This window comes from Cyprinodon tularosa, unplaced genomic scaffold (assembly GCF_016077235.1).
Source record: "Cyprinodon tularosa strain WSP-4 unplaced genomic scaffold, ASM1607723v1 ctg76, whole genome shotgun sequence".
In the NCBI taxonomy this organism is placed as follows: domain Eukaryota; kingdom Metazoa; phylum Chordata; class Actinopteri; order Cyprinodontiformes; family Cyprinodontidae; genus Cyprinodon; species Cyprinodon tularosa.
This window is the reverse complement of record NW_024039518.1, coordinates 2398007-2411679: the sequence shown is the minus strand read 5'-3', so window position 1 is coordinate 2411679 and position 13673 is coordinate 2398007. Positions and strand designations below refer to the sequence as shown.

General features: G+C 39.1%; 1 protein-coding gene across 3 annotated transcripts in view; it reads right to left on the bottom strand.

Annotated features, from left to right (window-relative positions):
• Window positions 1–1142: 1142 nt before the first annotated feature.
• tesk1b (testis associated actin remodelling kinase 1b) overlaps window positions 1143–13673 on the bottom strand; it is a 42041-nt gene continuing 29510 nt past the window's right edge. For all 3 annotated transcript variants that reach the window (XM_038270349.1, XM_038270352.1, XM_038270350.1), the window contains 6 exons: window positions 13214–13296; window positions 6520–6610; window positions 6190–6273; window positions 3636–3722; window positions 3058–3154; window positions 1143–2977 (listed from right to left, as the gene is read on the bottom strand). In XM_038270349.1, coding sequence (XP_038126277.1) covers window positions 1911–2977; window positions 3058–3154; window positions 3636–3722; window positions 6190–6273; window positions 6520–6610; window positions 13214–13296 — 1509 coding nt within the window. In that variant the 3' untranslated portion in view covers window positions 1143–1910. The remainder of the gene's footprint in view (window positions 2978–3057; window positions 3155–3635; window positions 3723–6189; window positions 6274–6519; window positions 6611–13213; window positions 13297–13673) is intronic.

Here is a 13673-nt window from a genome sequence, read left to right as displayed (position 1 = left end):
CTCCAAAACCACGATCATGACACAATATTGACTCAGAGTTTTTCTGTTTAACTGTTTCTCTTCTAGATTTTTACCATTACTTCTGAGTCAGTACTTCTTTCTTTGAAGTCTCTGCTCTTCTCAAAGCACCAGCCAGTTGTAGCAGAGGGTCGTTCACACACTGAGGCTGGTTCTGCTGGAGGATTCCTCTCCACAGTCGCCATGTGCATGCTAACCATGAGGGATTGCTCCAAAAATCAATAATTTGGTGATGTTTTTTGGGGTTTACTTGGAAATATTAACCCATTTGTAAATATGATTTGAGTGAAATGACTCCAAATTGTCTTGAGATAACTTTTATTAAAAAAAAAAACTGAATTGAAATTTTCACTTTATGATCTGTGGGTCAGGAACTGGGATACTTTTATCTGTTAAACTATGCTGCTTTCTTTTAGAACTACTCATTATATATTGGTGCGACCACTATGGCTGTGGTATGGACCTAAAGTCCTATCACAAGGACTTTAGGTCCTTGAGACATTATTATTGATCAAATTAAACTTGATAAAAACAAAACTTTATTTATTCTTCTTCTTCTTTTAGCAACTTTTAGGCCAAAGCAATCATAGCTTGATGATCAATACTACTAATTTAAAGTAGTCATTCCTCAGCACTCCGTTGCCACAAAGAAGTGTGATTTGAATCACTAAACATCCCATGACAACCACATTTCGTATTGAAATTTGTCCATGATTTACCCATTTAAGAGTTTTTAAAACATAAATTCAAATTTATCGCTTTGGCAAGGAATCAAAATTCGATAAACTATACGATTAATGGCCCGTCCCGCCAATAAGCATCCAAGTTTGTTGTATTTTAAAAATTGTTAAATCCTGTTCTAAAGAGTTTCCAAATTGTTCTTTAAACTTTTTTAAGCAGCGGATAATATTAATGACAAAAGTCCAACTCCTTTACCATTTACCACTACCGTTCATTTTGAAATTTGGGAATTTCTCAGTCTTTGAGGTGATAAATGGAAGGAAAGCAGTGCCTTTAAAACACTTTGAGAACAGTTTGGCAGAAAACATTTATGTGTTTGGATTTAAGGCAAGAATCACCCAAGAAAATTTAGTAAAAAAAAAAAAAAACATCTTAAACATAAGTGCATTCTATCTTTTTATTCAATGCCATCTTTAAATAATAAGAATCTGTACATCTCTTAAGCAGGTCTTTGACCATTCATTCCCAAATATAATGATAAACAGTCTCCTTATAAACAGTAATACAGTTGAAGTGCTTAACCAGGCAACCAGAAGGGCCAACAAAGTTCATACAGCAACAAAAAAGAAAAAAAATATAGTCTTAAGAACGGTGACATTCTCACACACGTACCCTTTCACACACGACACTCATACCCAACTCGGTCAAATGCTCCCCAGAAATGCACTGTACGCCTCTCCGTAATTAAACACGTTAAAGCAAACCTGCCTGTTCATTCAGAAGCAGCACCAAACATCAAAAATAATCCTTACAACAGTATTAATACTAAGCTCAACATTCCTCGTTTCAGCGTCGGTCGGACTCATCTGGCAATAAGAGTCGTTGCAGCCGTAAATTTACAGATTCCCGCCGAAGCACGCCTGTAAGAGTCAAACACGGGCTGACATCGTGCAGGACACCCTCAGTCCAGCAGAGGGCTTCCGCCGGCAAAGTCCTGCAGCGTTCCTGGACAGAGAGTAGTTTCTTTCGAGTCTGGACAGTATTTTAATGAACTCATGCAGGCACACAAACTTCTGTGCAACAAAAAGATTTTTCCGGAGAAAAAAAGAAAATAAGCTGAGTATTGCTGCATTAAAATCTGTGCAAATTTTAAGAACACCCGCTTAATTTCCAGGGGAAGAGCTTTGCATTTGGTGTCGACGGTTGGGGAGTTATGTTTGAGCTCCTGGCAGGGCCAGTCCCGGATCCAGGCTGGTGTTGGTGGGCGGCAGGACCTTAGGCCCCGGACAGAGCAGCCCACGGGAGGCGGCGTGGTCCCCGTTCAAGTTCTTATAGGGGTTTCGGCGAGGGGGCGCTCTGAGACAAACTGAGGGGAAACTGAGTCCAGCCAGGCAGCAGCCAGGACAGGAGATCACCTCCTCTTGGTCCAGGGAATGGCCGCTGCCGGAACCGAACGGTGAGGAGCCGGCGGGGTCGCTGGGTGAGGAGTGGTAGCCGTTGTTGTTGGTCGTGGGCGTGTCTGTGGCGGCGCTCCAGCCTAGCGGTCGGCTCACGATCACATTGTGGTTGTCCAGATTGGAGAGAGGCGGCAGACAGGGAGGCCCGTTAGCGATGGCTGACCTCCAACCGTTTGCCAGGGACTGGGTGGAGGGATGGAAGGGGGTGGAGGAGTGAGACGGAGAATGATGTTTGGAGTAAAGCGATGACGTGATGTCGTGCGTATCAGGGGAGGTGGTGCAGTCCATGGGCTCCTCCTCCACCTCCTGCTGCTCTTGGTCCACCGTGTTCAGTGATAAGGGTTCAATAGACAGCGGGAGACCTGAATCCCCTGCAAGGGATGAGTCCTCCTCTCCTCCCAGCAAACTCGTCTCCTCACTCCTCCTTCCCTCACCGTTCATCTCAAACGCCGACCCTTCCTCCGTGAGGACCGTGTTCGGCGCAGATATCATATGCGGAGGCGGCGTACACGGCAGTGAGTGGCATCGCCTGTGCCTCCTGGGTATATCGACGGCCTCCGCTTCAGATGCTGAGACGTCGACGCAGTCCGGCGGAGGAGGCAAGGTGAAGGTCAGGGAGATGACAGACTTGCTGGGAGTGTCGAAAAGCTTGATTTTTCCTCCTTTGAGGTCCTCCCGCTGCAAGAAAGGGTTGAGCCGAGCAGAAGGCGTGAAAGTAACACAGGGCAGCGTGTCCTGAGGGTGCAGCATGTCGGACTTGCTACGGGAGAGACGGGGGTCGGACGTGTCGCAGAGGGACGGCCTCCTCAATGGTCCAAGGTCTGGAAAAACAAACCCGAAGAGATGAAATACATGAATGGAGGAAACATAATGGTTAATTGGTGCCCAAACGATGTCCCACCTCTCACTGGAGGTTCATCCCTCTGCTCCCTCTCAGCTCGTTTCTTCTCCAACTCGGCTACAATTTGGGAAAAAGACGGACGGAGTTTGGCATTCATCTGAGGAGGAGGAAAAATCGATAGAGGTGATTACATCAGAAGAATACCTTTTTACTAAATTAATTAAACAATACCCATAATCATCATCCTTCATCTGTTATCACTCAATATGATTCCTAAATATTAAGTTATACATAAACACAGAAATGCATAAACCCTACAGATGATATTCCACCTTTAACAGTGGGTCAAAATACTCGAGCAGCGGTAGGAAAGACTTGGAAGTACCGGTAGTTGGATCTTATTGGTTTTAAACAGTTTTATATTCAAATCCAAATATGATGATGGCACGAAACTTTTCTGACCATTTGAGCCAGAATTTACATGAAGTGGCATAAAGCCACAGTTCTAGATCTTCCTTCTACTCCCAATTCTGTCATGAGCAAGATATGCAGCCATTACACAGGCAGAGCAGAGAAGGGCTGGACAGCAGCCATAGCAGAGATGGAGCACATGTGTGTGTCTAATGGTCGTCTCTTACATTACAGCAAGCAATGGCCAAATCCAGGAAGTAAGGTGGACAGTCTCCAACCATCTGCTGAAAGGCCTCAACGTCCAGGCCAAAGTCCTGAAGGGAAACACAAAAAAACATTTTTCTTAAAACATCATTAAAAACTCAATATTTTAAGTTTATAATAAAATAAAAATAGCAAACCAAACTTTAATTTCTAGACAATGAATGGTTTTAGTTGTTATGCTGAAAACAAGCCACAAGGGGGAGTAATGTTAAAATGTTACCATGGTGGCAAAAGCCTTTAAAGAACTTTCTTTACAGCCTGGTTCTTTTGCAGTTTATGCTGCAGTATTTAAAACCCACAGAACTGGCTGACGAATACGCCAACAGTACCCCTACTGAGAGAAACACGCAGCTGAGGCTTAATGTGAAAAGTTTCAGCAGCTAATTTAATCAGATGTGCTCTTTTACAGGTGGTTCAGAATGACTGCACCTGTTTTTAACTTAAATGTGCATGAACAAGTTTAAAAAATTAATTTTTTTTGTTGTTCCTACATTTGCCTGACGTGTTAAATGAATTTTCCTCCATTTACTGCAGCCGCCTCTAAAGGTGCTATTAGTCAATTGATCCATTTGAATCAGTAAAAATCCTTTGAGCGTGCGCAGTTGTGATGCACTGCACACCATCGTTCACCTGGCTACCTTTTTGATGCTCCGCTGCAGCGAGATACATTGGATATTTAGCCACAATTTATTATGGATTTTCTGTTCACTATATGCGGATTGTATAAATCAGTAAAAAAAACAAAAAAATAAATAAAAATAAAAATACAAACTAATAATGTTTGGGTCTAACAAAGTTTAAATATGACACATCTGGTGCTACAAGGCTTATAAAACAACAATAAAAAAAAAAATAATTAGGGTTTTATTTAATAAACTTAATGACTTATTTTGCTCAGCATTGGGTAAAATTGCTCTTTGCTTTTAAGAGGTCTCAGAACTCGGGTCTGATTGAAGGAATAAAATTAAAGGGAGCTCAGATCTGCTCTAAAAGAGGCCCTCTTCGCTAAAAAGGAAAGATGCTCAGTTCAAACTAACTGCAACATTCATAACTCCCTGATGATCCCACTCCTCTTAACAGAAGACCTTTGCAGTGACTGAAGTGTCTTTTCACCTCTCTGTAAACAGCTTTGGTGTCATTTTAACTCATTGCCAGAGAGGAGAAACATCTGGAAAACCTCTGGAGCTTGTGTTATGCTCTTTTAATGCCAACATCAGAACATATGCATCTTTAGTTTTACGATTCTCATTTATGGTTAATTTAGGGTTATTTTCAGAATGGATAAAGAAAACCAGAAGACTGAATTTAGAGGGTTTAACGACAAACTGAAGCGCGTGTTGTTCAGAGGGCCTCTGGTACTGGAAATATTACAGCCTTTTACTTTATACACCTTTTCTTTAGACCAGGGGTCTTCAACGTTTTCCAACTCAAGGACCCCAAACTGATGGCAAGATGGAGCAGGGACCCCCTAAATATATATATGGTATGAAATTGTGTTATATAAAACTGGTCCTATAGTCCCTCTATTACAGATGGAGTAATGTAACGAAAGTAGTTTCTTCCTGGGATTATTAAAGTATTTCTGATTCTGATTCCTTGTTGATGGGACAGGTGTTGTGGATGAAACGGTGCCCAGCTTGAAAGAGCTCCTGTGTGTCGCTGAATGTGTGCATTGATGACTGAAAGACATCTTCTGCCTCCATATATCTGTTTACTACAGTGTGTTGAATTCATGTTAATGTGGATTTAAAGACATTTCACTTAGTTAAAAAAAAAAAAAAATTGCAGGGGGGAATATAAAAAAAAAGTAAACTTTCACAACCCCCATGCAACCACCTAGGGGTCGTGGACCCCCTGTTGAAGACCTCTGGCTTAGAGGTTCAGGCAAACTATAGAAAGCTGTGTTGATTTGAACAAAACAAGTGTTTAATGTACTTCAGTATTCAGCTAAAGAAAAAAAATGTACAATTGAAATAGAGATTGGTCTCAGGGAAATTTATGAAAAAGTGTTCCATTTTTTAAACTTGTGAAATATCCCAGCATAGACAGCATCTGTGGATACATGTGGTTTAGATGTTTTATTTCAGTTTAAAACACCCATATTCATAACCAATTCATAATATTTATGTCCTCGGAAACCAAACGCACAAACTCCCAGGTCCAAGATAAGTTAATGCTGCATGCAGCACATCGCTGAGTTTATCAGTATTTAAATTCTCCTTTGAGATATGGAAGCCAGCTTCCTGTTTGAGCAAGAGAAAAGATGTCGAAGTGACATCTCCATTTACTGGTTTTAAAAAGCGGCTCCAGTAACGGTGCGAGTAGTTATGACACCATATTAAGAATCCTTCCTGCCCATGTGCCCTCTCCATTATGGAGGGCGTAGGTTTCCATTTAGGCTTTAAAGGTTTGCTCCTCTATCGTCTCATGAAAATTGGTTTTATTCAAACAGGATGTGAATGAGATGTATAATGAAGTTAAACTGCTTGGTATCCTGATAAAAAGCTGCCTAAGTACCTCGGTGCGTGGCAGGATGTCTGGGTCGGCCTGTATCCTCGCAATGATCTCACACAAGATGATCCCGTATGCAAACACGTCCACCTACAGCGACACATTGATCATTGAAGAAACAATAAAAAAAAAAGGTTTGCAATAAAGAGACAATGAGAAACGATATGAATTTTAGAGCAAAACACCTGAATAGGATAATATTTAGATTTAGTAGGTTTTCAATTTCTTCCCTAATTCAAAACAGGTTTAGTTTAATGAAGGACATCTTTTCTTTTAATCATTGAACTTATTTATTAAAATTAAGCTCTAGAAGCAAAGAAGACCATAAATCCAAACCTTTTCATTGTACACTTCTCCTCTGAGCACCTCTGGGGCCATCCAATAGGGGGAGCCCACAACTGCCAAACGCTCCTGGACCTCTTCCTCACTGCAAAGCGGAAAGATGAAGAAAGAAGCTGGATTTAAAACACAATCAGACACTCTGCTGAGGCAGACCTCAGAGCTACCACAGATATGACATTAGGTATGTGTCTTTATTATTCAAACAAAAAATAGCATTACTTCAAAGAAAACATTTCAATAAAAAAAAAAAAGTGTTCACATTAGGGCTGAACAATCGATTAAATGAGATTAATCAGTTATTGAAATAAACTACTTGAGTAATCGATTAATCGTTAAGTGGAGACTCTAAAAGTTGCCTTTAGCTGACAGAGCAACTGCCATAGAGCAATAACTATACCAAAATTGTGAGAGAGAAAAAAATAAAAAAAACTTTATCTACAGCTGCAACTAATGATTATTTTGCTAATTGGTTAATCTGTTGATTATTTCCTCAATTATTAATCAGATGGCGAAATGTCCCTTAAAAAAATTTTTTTTTTTTAACCAAATTAAAGCAAGTGAAACTAAAACTCTTCTACTTGTGGAGTTCTGGATAAAGCATATTGACAGAGGAAAAAGTTCATCTAAATGTAAAATGTTTAAATACAGTGTTTGTTTTGAAATAATTACTGTTCTAAGTGGGTCGCTCTGTCAGCTAAAGGTAAGTTTTACAGTCTCAATAGTCCTGTTAACGATAATCAATTACAAAATCAGTTGGATGAATATTTCAATAATCGATTAATACAATTAAATGTTTCAGCCCTACTTCCATCCATCAATGTTATTTCCAGAACTTCAAGTAGAACAAAATTTAGTTTCACTTGGTTTAATTCTTTTTTTAAAAGTTGCTCAAAGACGATTTTTTTCAATTAGTAAAAAAATAAAAAACAGAGTTACTTGCAGCCCTAGTCCAAATGCAGTTTTTTACCATATTTTTGTTGCCATTCACAAAAAAACTTTTTTTTTCATGATTCAAAAAGCTTTTCTTTTAGAATACAATACAACAGAAAATCCTTATTTTGTCCCACAATGGTAAAATTTAGGTGTTTTCATTGAAGTGACTTTTTAATCGATTTATATCATTTGAATTACCCTCTCTTTTGATTGAATTATAAAGACACAAAGCTCATTCTCATTGTATGGCCCAAACACAAAAAAAGATAAGTAGTGTGCAAATGTAAATTTCAACTATATTTTTTAATTTAAATACTTTTCTTGGAATCAAAAGTGTTTTGTTTTTTGTTTTTTTGTTGTTTTTTTTTGCTTGTTTTTTTTATTGCAAATATATGAAGCAAACTTTTATAATTTCATAATAAACACGCAAATCTACCTCCATACACAGATTGATCTTTTTGGTTAAAAAAAAAACAAAAAACAAAACAAGAGTATTTAGAAGGGTTTAAAACCAAGGTAACCTACATGCAAAATAACCTGTTAATGTTTTGTTTTACAAATGTTTTTGCTTCATCCGGTTTTATTTTTCTTATATTTTATTATCTAATTCATGTAAAGCACTTTGAATTGTCAATGTACTGAATTGTGCAATACAAATAAAATTGAATCCTTGAACTTTCATAACCTTTTGTTTAACTCGGCCTAAATTGAATATCTAGATCGAACTTTTAAAAATCTGATGACTTGCTGCTTTTTTTTCTTCCCCCTGTCATGACACCTACAGGAAATCATGCTCCATCTGATTACAGACGGATCTTCAGTGGGGTCTGCAAGCTCTTTGTGGTTCCAATTACCATTAGCAAGACAAGTGAATAACATTTATGCAAAGATGTTTGTGTATAGATTTCCAATGGAGGGCTTTGACAATGGGTGCAAATTCAATTTCATTAAATGTTGGTTTCATTACAGAAATATAGTCAATGTAACACAGTAAAATAGACAAAACTTAAAGATAAAAATTGGTTTAAGGTTTTTTTTAGCCGCTTTCTGGTTATAAAACAATGTTGTCAGGTTGCTTATTGTCACTATTATTAAAAGTCTCTCCATTTAAGTGAACATCAGCTGATTTACTTCACAGCAATATCTCCCTCTACAAACATGGGTTAGGGTTCCCCTCATATAAACCCTCATATATACATTTGACCTCATGAATCATTTTTAACATTACAAAATCAACTACATAGGATTTCTAATAAACTTAGTTTTCTACAGTTCTTGTGTCAATATAAGAAGTTGCCTTTTATTTTGAAATTCCACATTAATCACAGTCGCAAGTTTTCTTTTTTCTTCCCCCCTTCTAAGTCTCAACCATCTTCCTATTAACCCAGAAATGCTTCCTTGTGCCAAAAGAAAAATCATTCCCACAGCATGATGCTGCTACCACTATTTATTATATTTTATTATATAAAAAAAAAAGTTAGAACTGTAAATTTACAGTCTGTATTACTATATTTTTTACTATTTTTCAAGGCTGCACTTTAAAAAAAGATGAAATTTTACTATTTTTCAAGGCTGCACTTTAAAAAAAGATGAAATTGTCCAGAGAGCTGTTCCTTTTTGTTTTACACTTGTGTAAACAAAATGATAAAATCTAAGTCTAAATTTTACTGTGGAGAGGATGTTTTCCGGGTCAAGTGAGTTATTGGTTTACGACAACATATCGTGTTTTATATGTCAGCTAAAATTATAAATGTCAAAACAATACGGGGAGGTTTGTGAATTTAACTTGGGGAAAAAAAAAAAAAAAAAAGGAATCCAGAGTCTAAGGCTGTGTCCGAACATTCCCCTAAGCCCTAAATCCCTCAGTCACTATATATAGTAGGAACTATATAGTGGACTTTATAGTGAACTCCGTAAACTGAACGTTCAGACAGATGATGATGTAATTCCATCTACCCAAACGGTGCCAGCTCCATCTTTGTCATTTTTTTTTGCCACCACAACAAATCCCATAATGCTTTGCGAGGAGAGCTCTCCTTGTAAAGCATTCCAGGATATATCTGCTTGTCTAGTGACCATGGATGATCACTACTTCTTAAGGTGTATTGTGGGAAAATTAGAGACGATTACTTTTTCATCCACTTGACGTTCGGACATTCAGGGATCTGCAACCTGTGGCTACCTGTGTAGTCCTTAGACTATTGACAATCGCGTTTCATTTTGGGCAAACAAGAGCAAGCTCGTTTTTAAAAAAAAGAAAAAGTATTGCATTGGAAAAAAAAAAAAATCATATATGCAAAAATATTTCCTTTCTTTAAAAAAAGGTAATGTGATGTTTGCAGCTCTAAGCAAATTTTACATGTAAGACAGGTCTTTATCATTTCTCAAAATAAATCTATTCTATATCAAAAATATATACTTTGACCTTTTTAAGAGGAAAATGTGGGTTTTAGAAACATTAAAGTTAAAAACATTAAATATATATCATAAATATATTCTCTTTTTGCAAGACACTTTCTGTGTCTAAGAAACAACATTGTTTTCAGTTATGCAAAGATATTGTTGTTGAACTTAAGCTGAAACTTCAAAAAAGGAAGGAACTGAAGAATGTGCAAGGACGATGTGATCACACACACATGCCCACATGAGCAAACACACCCCTCCCCTCCTCCTGCTTCTGGCAGATACTTCCTCCCTGTTCTATTTCCATCTGCCACAGTGTTATGATGCAGCAGAAAATCCTAAACAAGAGCCGAGACGGTCATGGCTCCCGGTGTAAACACCATGTGGAGAAGTGGAATGGCAGAAAACAGAACGCACTGAGGACAGAAGGTAATGAGTACGAGTTGCTGTCGAAAAAAAAAAAAAAAGACCAGAGGGATTTGTTATTTGAGGGACAGCAAGCGGAGCAGCAGGGGGACTGGAATAGTTTGACCATATTTGGAGCTTTTCCTAGCCCCCCTGCCAGACTCCATAAACATCTCCATTGCTTCCCTTATTCCTTCGTCACTCCATGCCATTTGCAGACCTGTAACAACCACAACATCCCCTCTGTTAGTGTGCTTTGCTGCAGGACGCAACTGTGTTTGAGTTGAAATGAAAGGCAAACACAGCCACTGCGATGACAGCCGCACAATCCACCAGCTGCCACTAAAAACCACACTTTGGAGCGAACAGAGGCGCAAGTATGCAAAAGTAAACAGCAGCAGCAGCCAATCAGCTAGAAGGCCTCACACTCTGGGACATATCAGTATGTTTCTTTTTCCTCTCCACATTTACAAGGTGATGGACACAGAGGTTTATTGGAAAGCATTAAAACTGAGAAAGTTATGAGCCCGACCCCCACCCCCCCACACAGCCTTCCCCCTGGCCCCCTGACTGGGGCACACTTGTATAAACAACTGGTGGCTCTGCAGAAGCAGAGAAGCAGGAAGCAGATCACACTTGGAGGAAGGCAAGTCAGCCAGGCTGCAGGGGAGGATGCATTTGCTGCGGTTTTATAGTGCATTGTATGCAGGCTGGCGGCCATATGGTGCATGACAAAAATAAATTGCTCAAACTCTACAGAGATCAATAAAAAAATGTGACCATTAAATATTGAGAATTCTTTACAGCCCCAGCTCTTAATCCCCTAGAAGAAATTTTTACAGGTCAACTTTTAAAACAGATTTGATACAGGCCTCTAAAAATCACTGACAGCGATGCCCCGATGGCCAATTCCCAGTCCTGTGGTGTGTGAACCCACCACAGGCAGGACGTGCCACCAACAGCAGCAGCTCTAAAGGCTGGCTGTGAAACCTCTCACCTGGAAATGCTTTCACAGTTTCCCTTCCTTTTTCAAACTGCATGTTTTCAGCTAAATCACAACAAAACATTTTGGGCAGTAAGGAAACAAACAAACAAATAAGCACAGTACATAGGGAAACCGGGTCAGTTTGTGATGACCAGCTCGAAGATAGAGGATGATTATACACAATGAGAAGGACAAATAAAAAAGAATAAATAATTAAAGAACAAATAGGGGCGACTCATTCGCCTTCAGAGGTTGGACTTCCAGCCAGTTGACCTTTGCTGCATGCTTTCCCTCTTTCTCTAACATTTCCTGTCTGCCTACTTTAAAAAAAATGATAAAGGCCACTATAGCTAACAAAATAATCTTTTTTTAACAATCCGGACTTTCACAACAATGAGGATAATGAAACAATGAAAATGTCTTTGCTAAGGAAAAAAAGAAGGTGATGGCTACAGGAATAATGGCAATTGTGGTGAAGAGAATACAGGTGATGAGGGGGATAAGAATGACTATAGGATAAAGAAGGTCGATGCCGACAGAAGATCAAGACTTAAATAATTATCAAGGAGGAAGGTGACTAAGCAGGATGACTACGACCTAGCCCTATAAACCAGACTAAATGTGAGATTTATTGTGTAATTTAGTCTGGCCCCGATGAATGAGACATCGGACGATTATTGATGAGAACAACCCGTTGATTACAAAGCCGAGAACTGTTCAATAGTTGTTGCCATCTTACTTGTTGTGCTTTCTGAAGCGTCGCACAGCTTTGTCGTCAAGCCCTCGAAACCCCGCCCACTTTGCATCCAGAAATTCAAAGCACATCTCTGCGTTGTGATTGGCCCGCCAGTTCTAGGGCCTGAGGCATTGATTGAGGCTAGACAACTCACAGGCAAAAATGATTTTGGCCACTGGTGGGGGGGGCTAGTTTACTAGGCTAACTACGACCATTATGGCAACTGTGGATGATGATGATGAAGACAAAAATGAGAAGGATGAGGACAACTATGATTGTGATGAGGGCAAATATTACACGAGGGTTTGTTCATGTGCTTAAAAAAAACACAAAACAAAAAGCATCAGAGTTGGGTTCACAAGAACTGAACTAGAAATTAACCTGTCTGACTCCATTTACCAGAACTATTCTCTAACACTTTGACTGCAGCTCCTTTAAATCCATAGCTGTATTTTTCCCAGCAGCTGTGTGACTGTTGATTTTTGGTTTAATTTAAATGTTCCAGTCACTAGGCCCAAATATAACATCAGTCCAAATTCTAATATGCAATTCATTTTCTAAAATAGTGACTTTACACAAATCCAGGGGAAACTTCAACTCACATCTGCAGCCAAGAGATTTATTTTACAAGCAGAGTTTTGAATCTAACACTTTTTTTTCTCTGCTCCCTGATCTAAATCATTTTTCCACATTGTGGTGATTCCATTTGCTCAGTTTAGAGTCTGATCTCAAACACATGAAGTAACCAGACAAAGAATCACGAAGAAAATATGACTTCTGTTTCTAGTCACGCACTGCAGAAGGACCATAAATGAAACGCACCGCACAAATGTGATTAAATGCAGCTGCAACCACAGAAACGGCATGATGGGAGCAACAGAGTGTCGTTAATGCTCGGCAGCTTGGCTCAGAGGAGGCGTCAATATTTATTCTGTCTATCCTGTATTATGCAGAGAGCAAACAGCGGTTAGACCGAAGTATTTGGAGCAGTCGACAGAGTCGCGATTGCATTAAAAATGGAAACCTACTATGATTAATAGTTTTATTTTGTGTGCGACTCATCTGATTGTATCCAAGAGAGAAAGAAAAAAGATGTGGTCTGAGAATATTTCTAAAAAGATATGGAATTACTCAAAGGAAACAAAGAGGTGAAGGAATGCGATTTATTGAGCACCACTTATCTAATCATTGAATTTTTATAGGTGGTTAGATTTTTATGGACTGACCTGTAATCTGGGATTTTCTCTGCCAGGCCAAAGTCTCCCACCACGGCTGAGCACATGCCGCCCTCCAAGCGCACCAGACAGTTCTGCACACAGAGGTCAGAGGTCACAAACATGGGTCAACAGCTAATGGTTTTACATCCAAAACACAAGAAGGATTAAAGAACACTGCAATGTAATTTACTGGGACCTATGTGGCCTACAAACAAAGTAGAGCATGACACAGAAAGAAGTGAAAAAATACAAAATCCCTGTATAAACAGGTCAGAGTTGATGAAAGGTTGCATGGAGTAATCCTTCAAGAAACTCCTTAGATGCAAAGAAACTAATGAAGAGGTTAGAGTGTCCCGATACACCCATTTAATTTCCGATACAGATATTGCAGCTTTGAGTACTGCCTGATACCCATCAGCATTAATCATACTTTTATTAGCAAAATTTTTATCTAATCTCTTTTGGTATT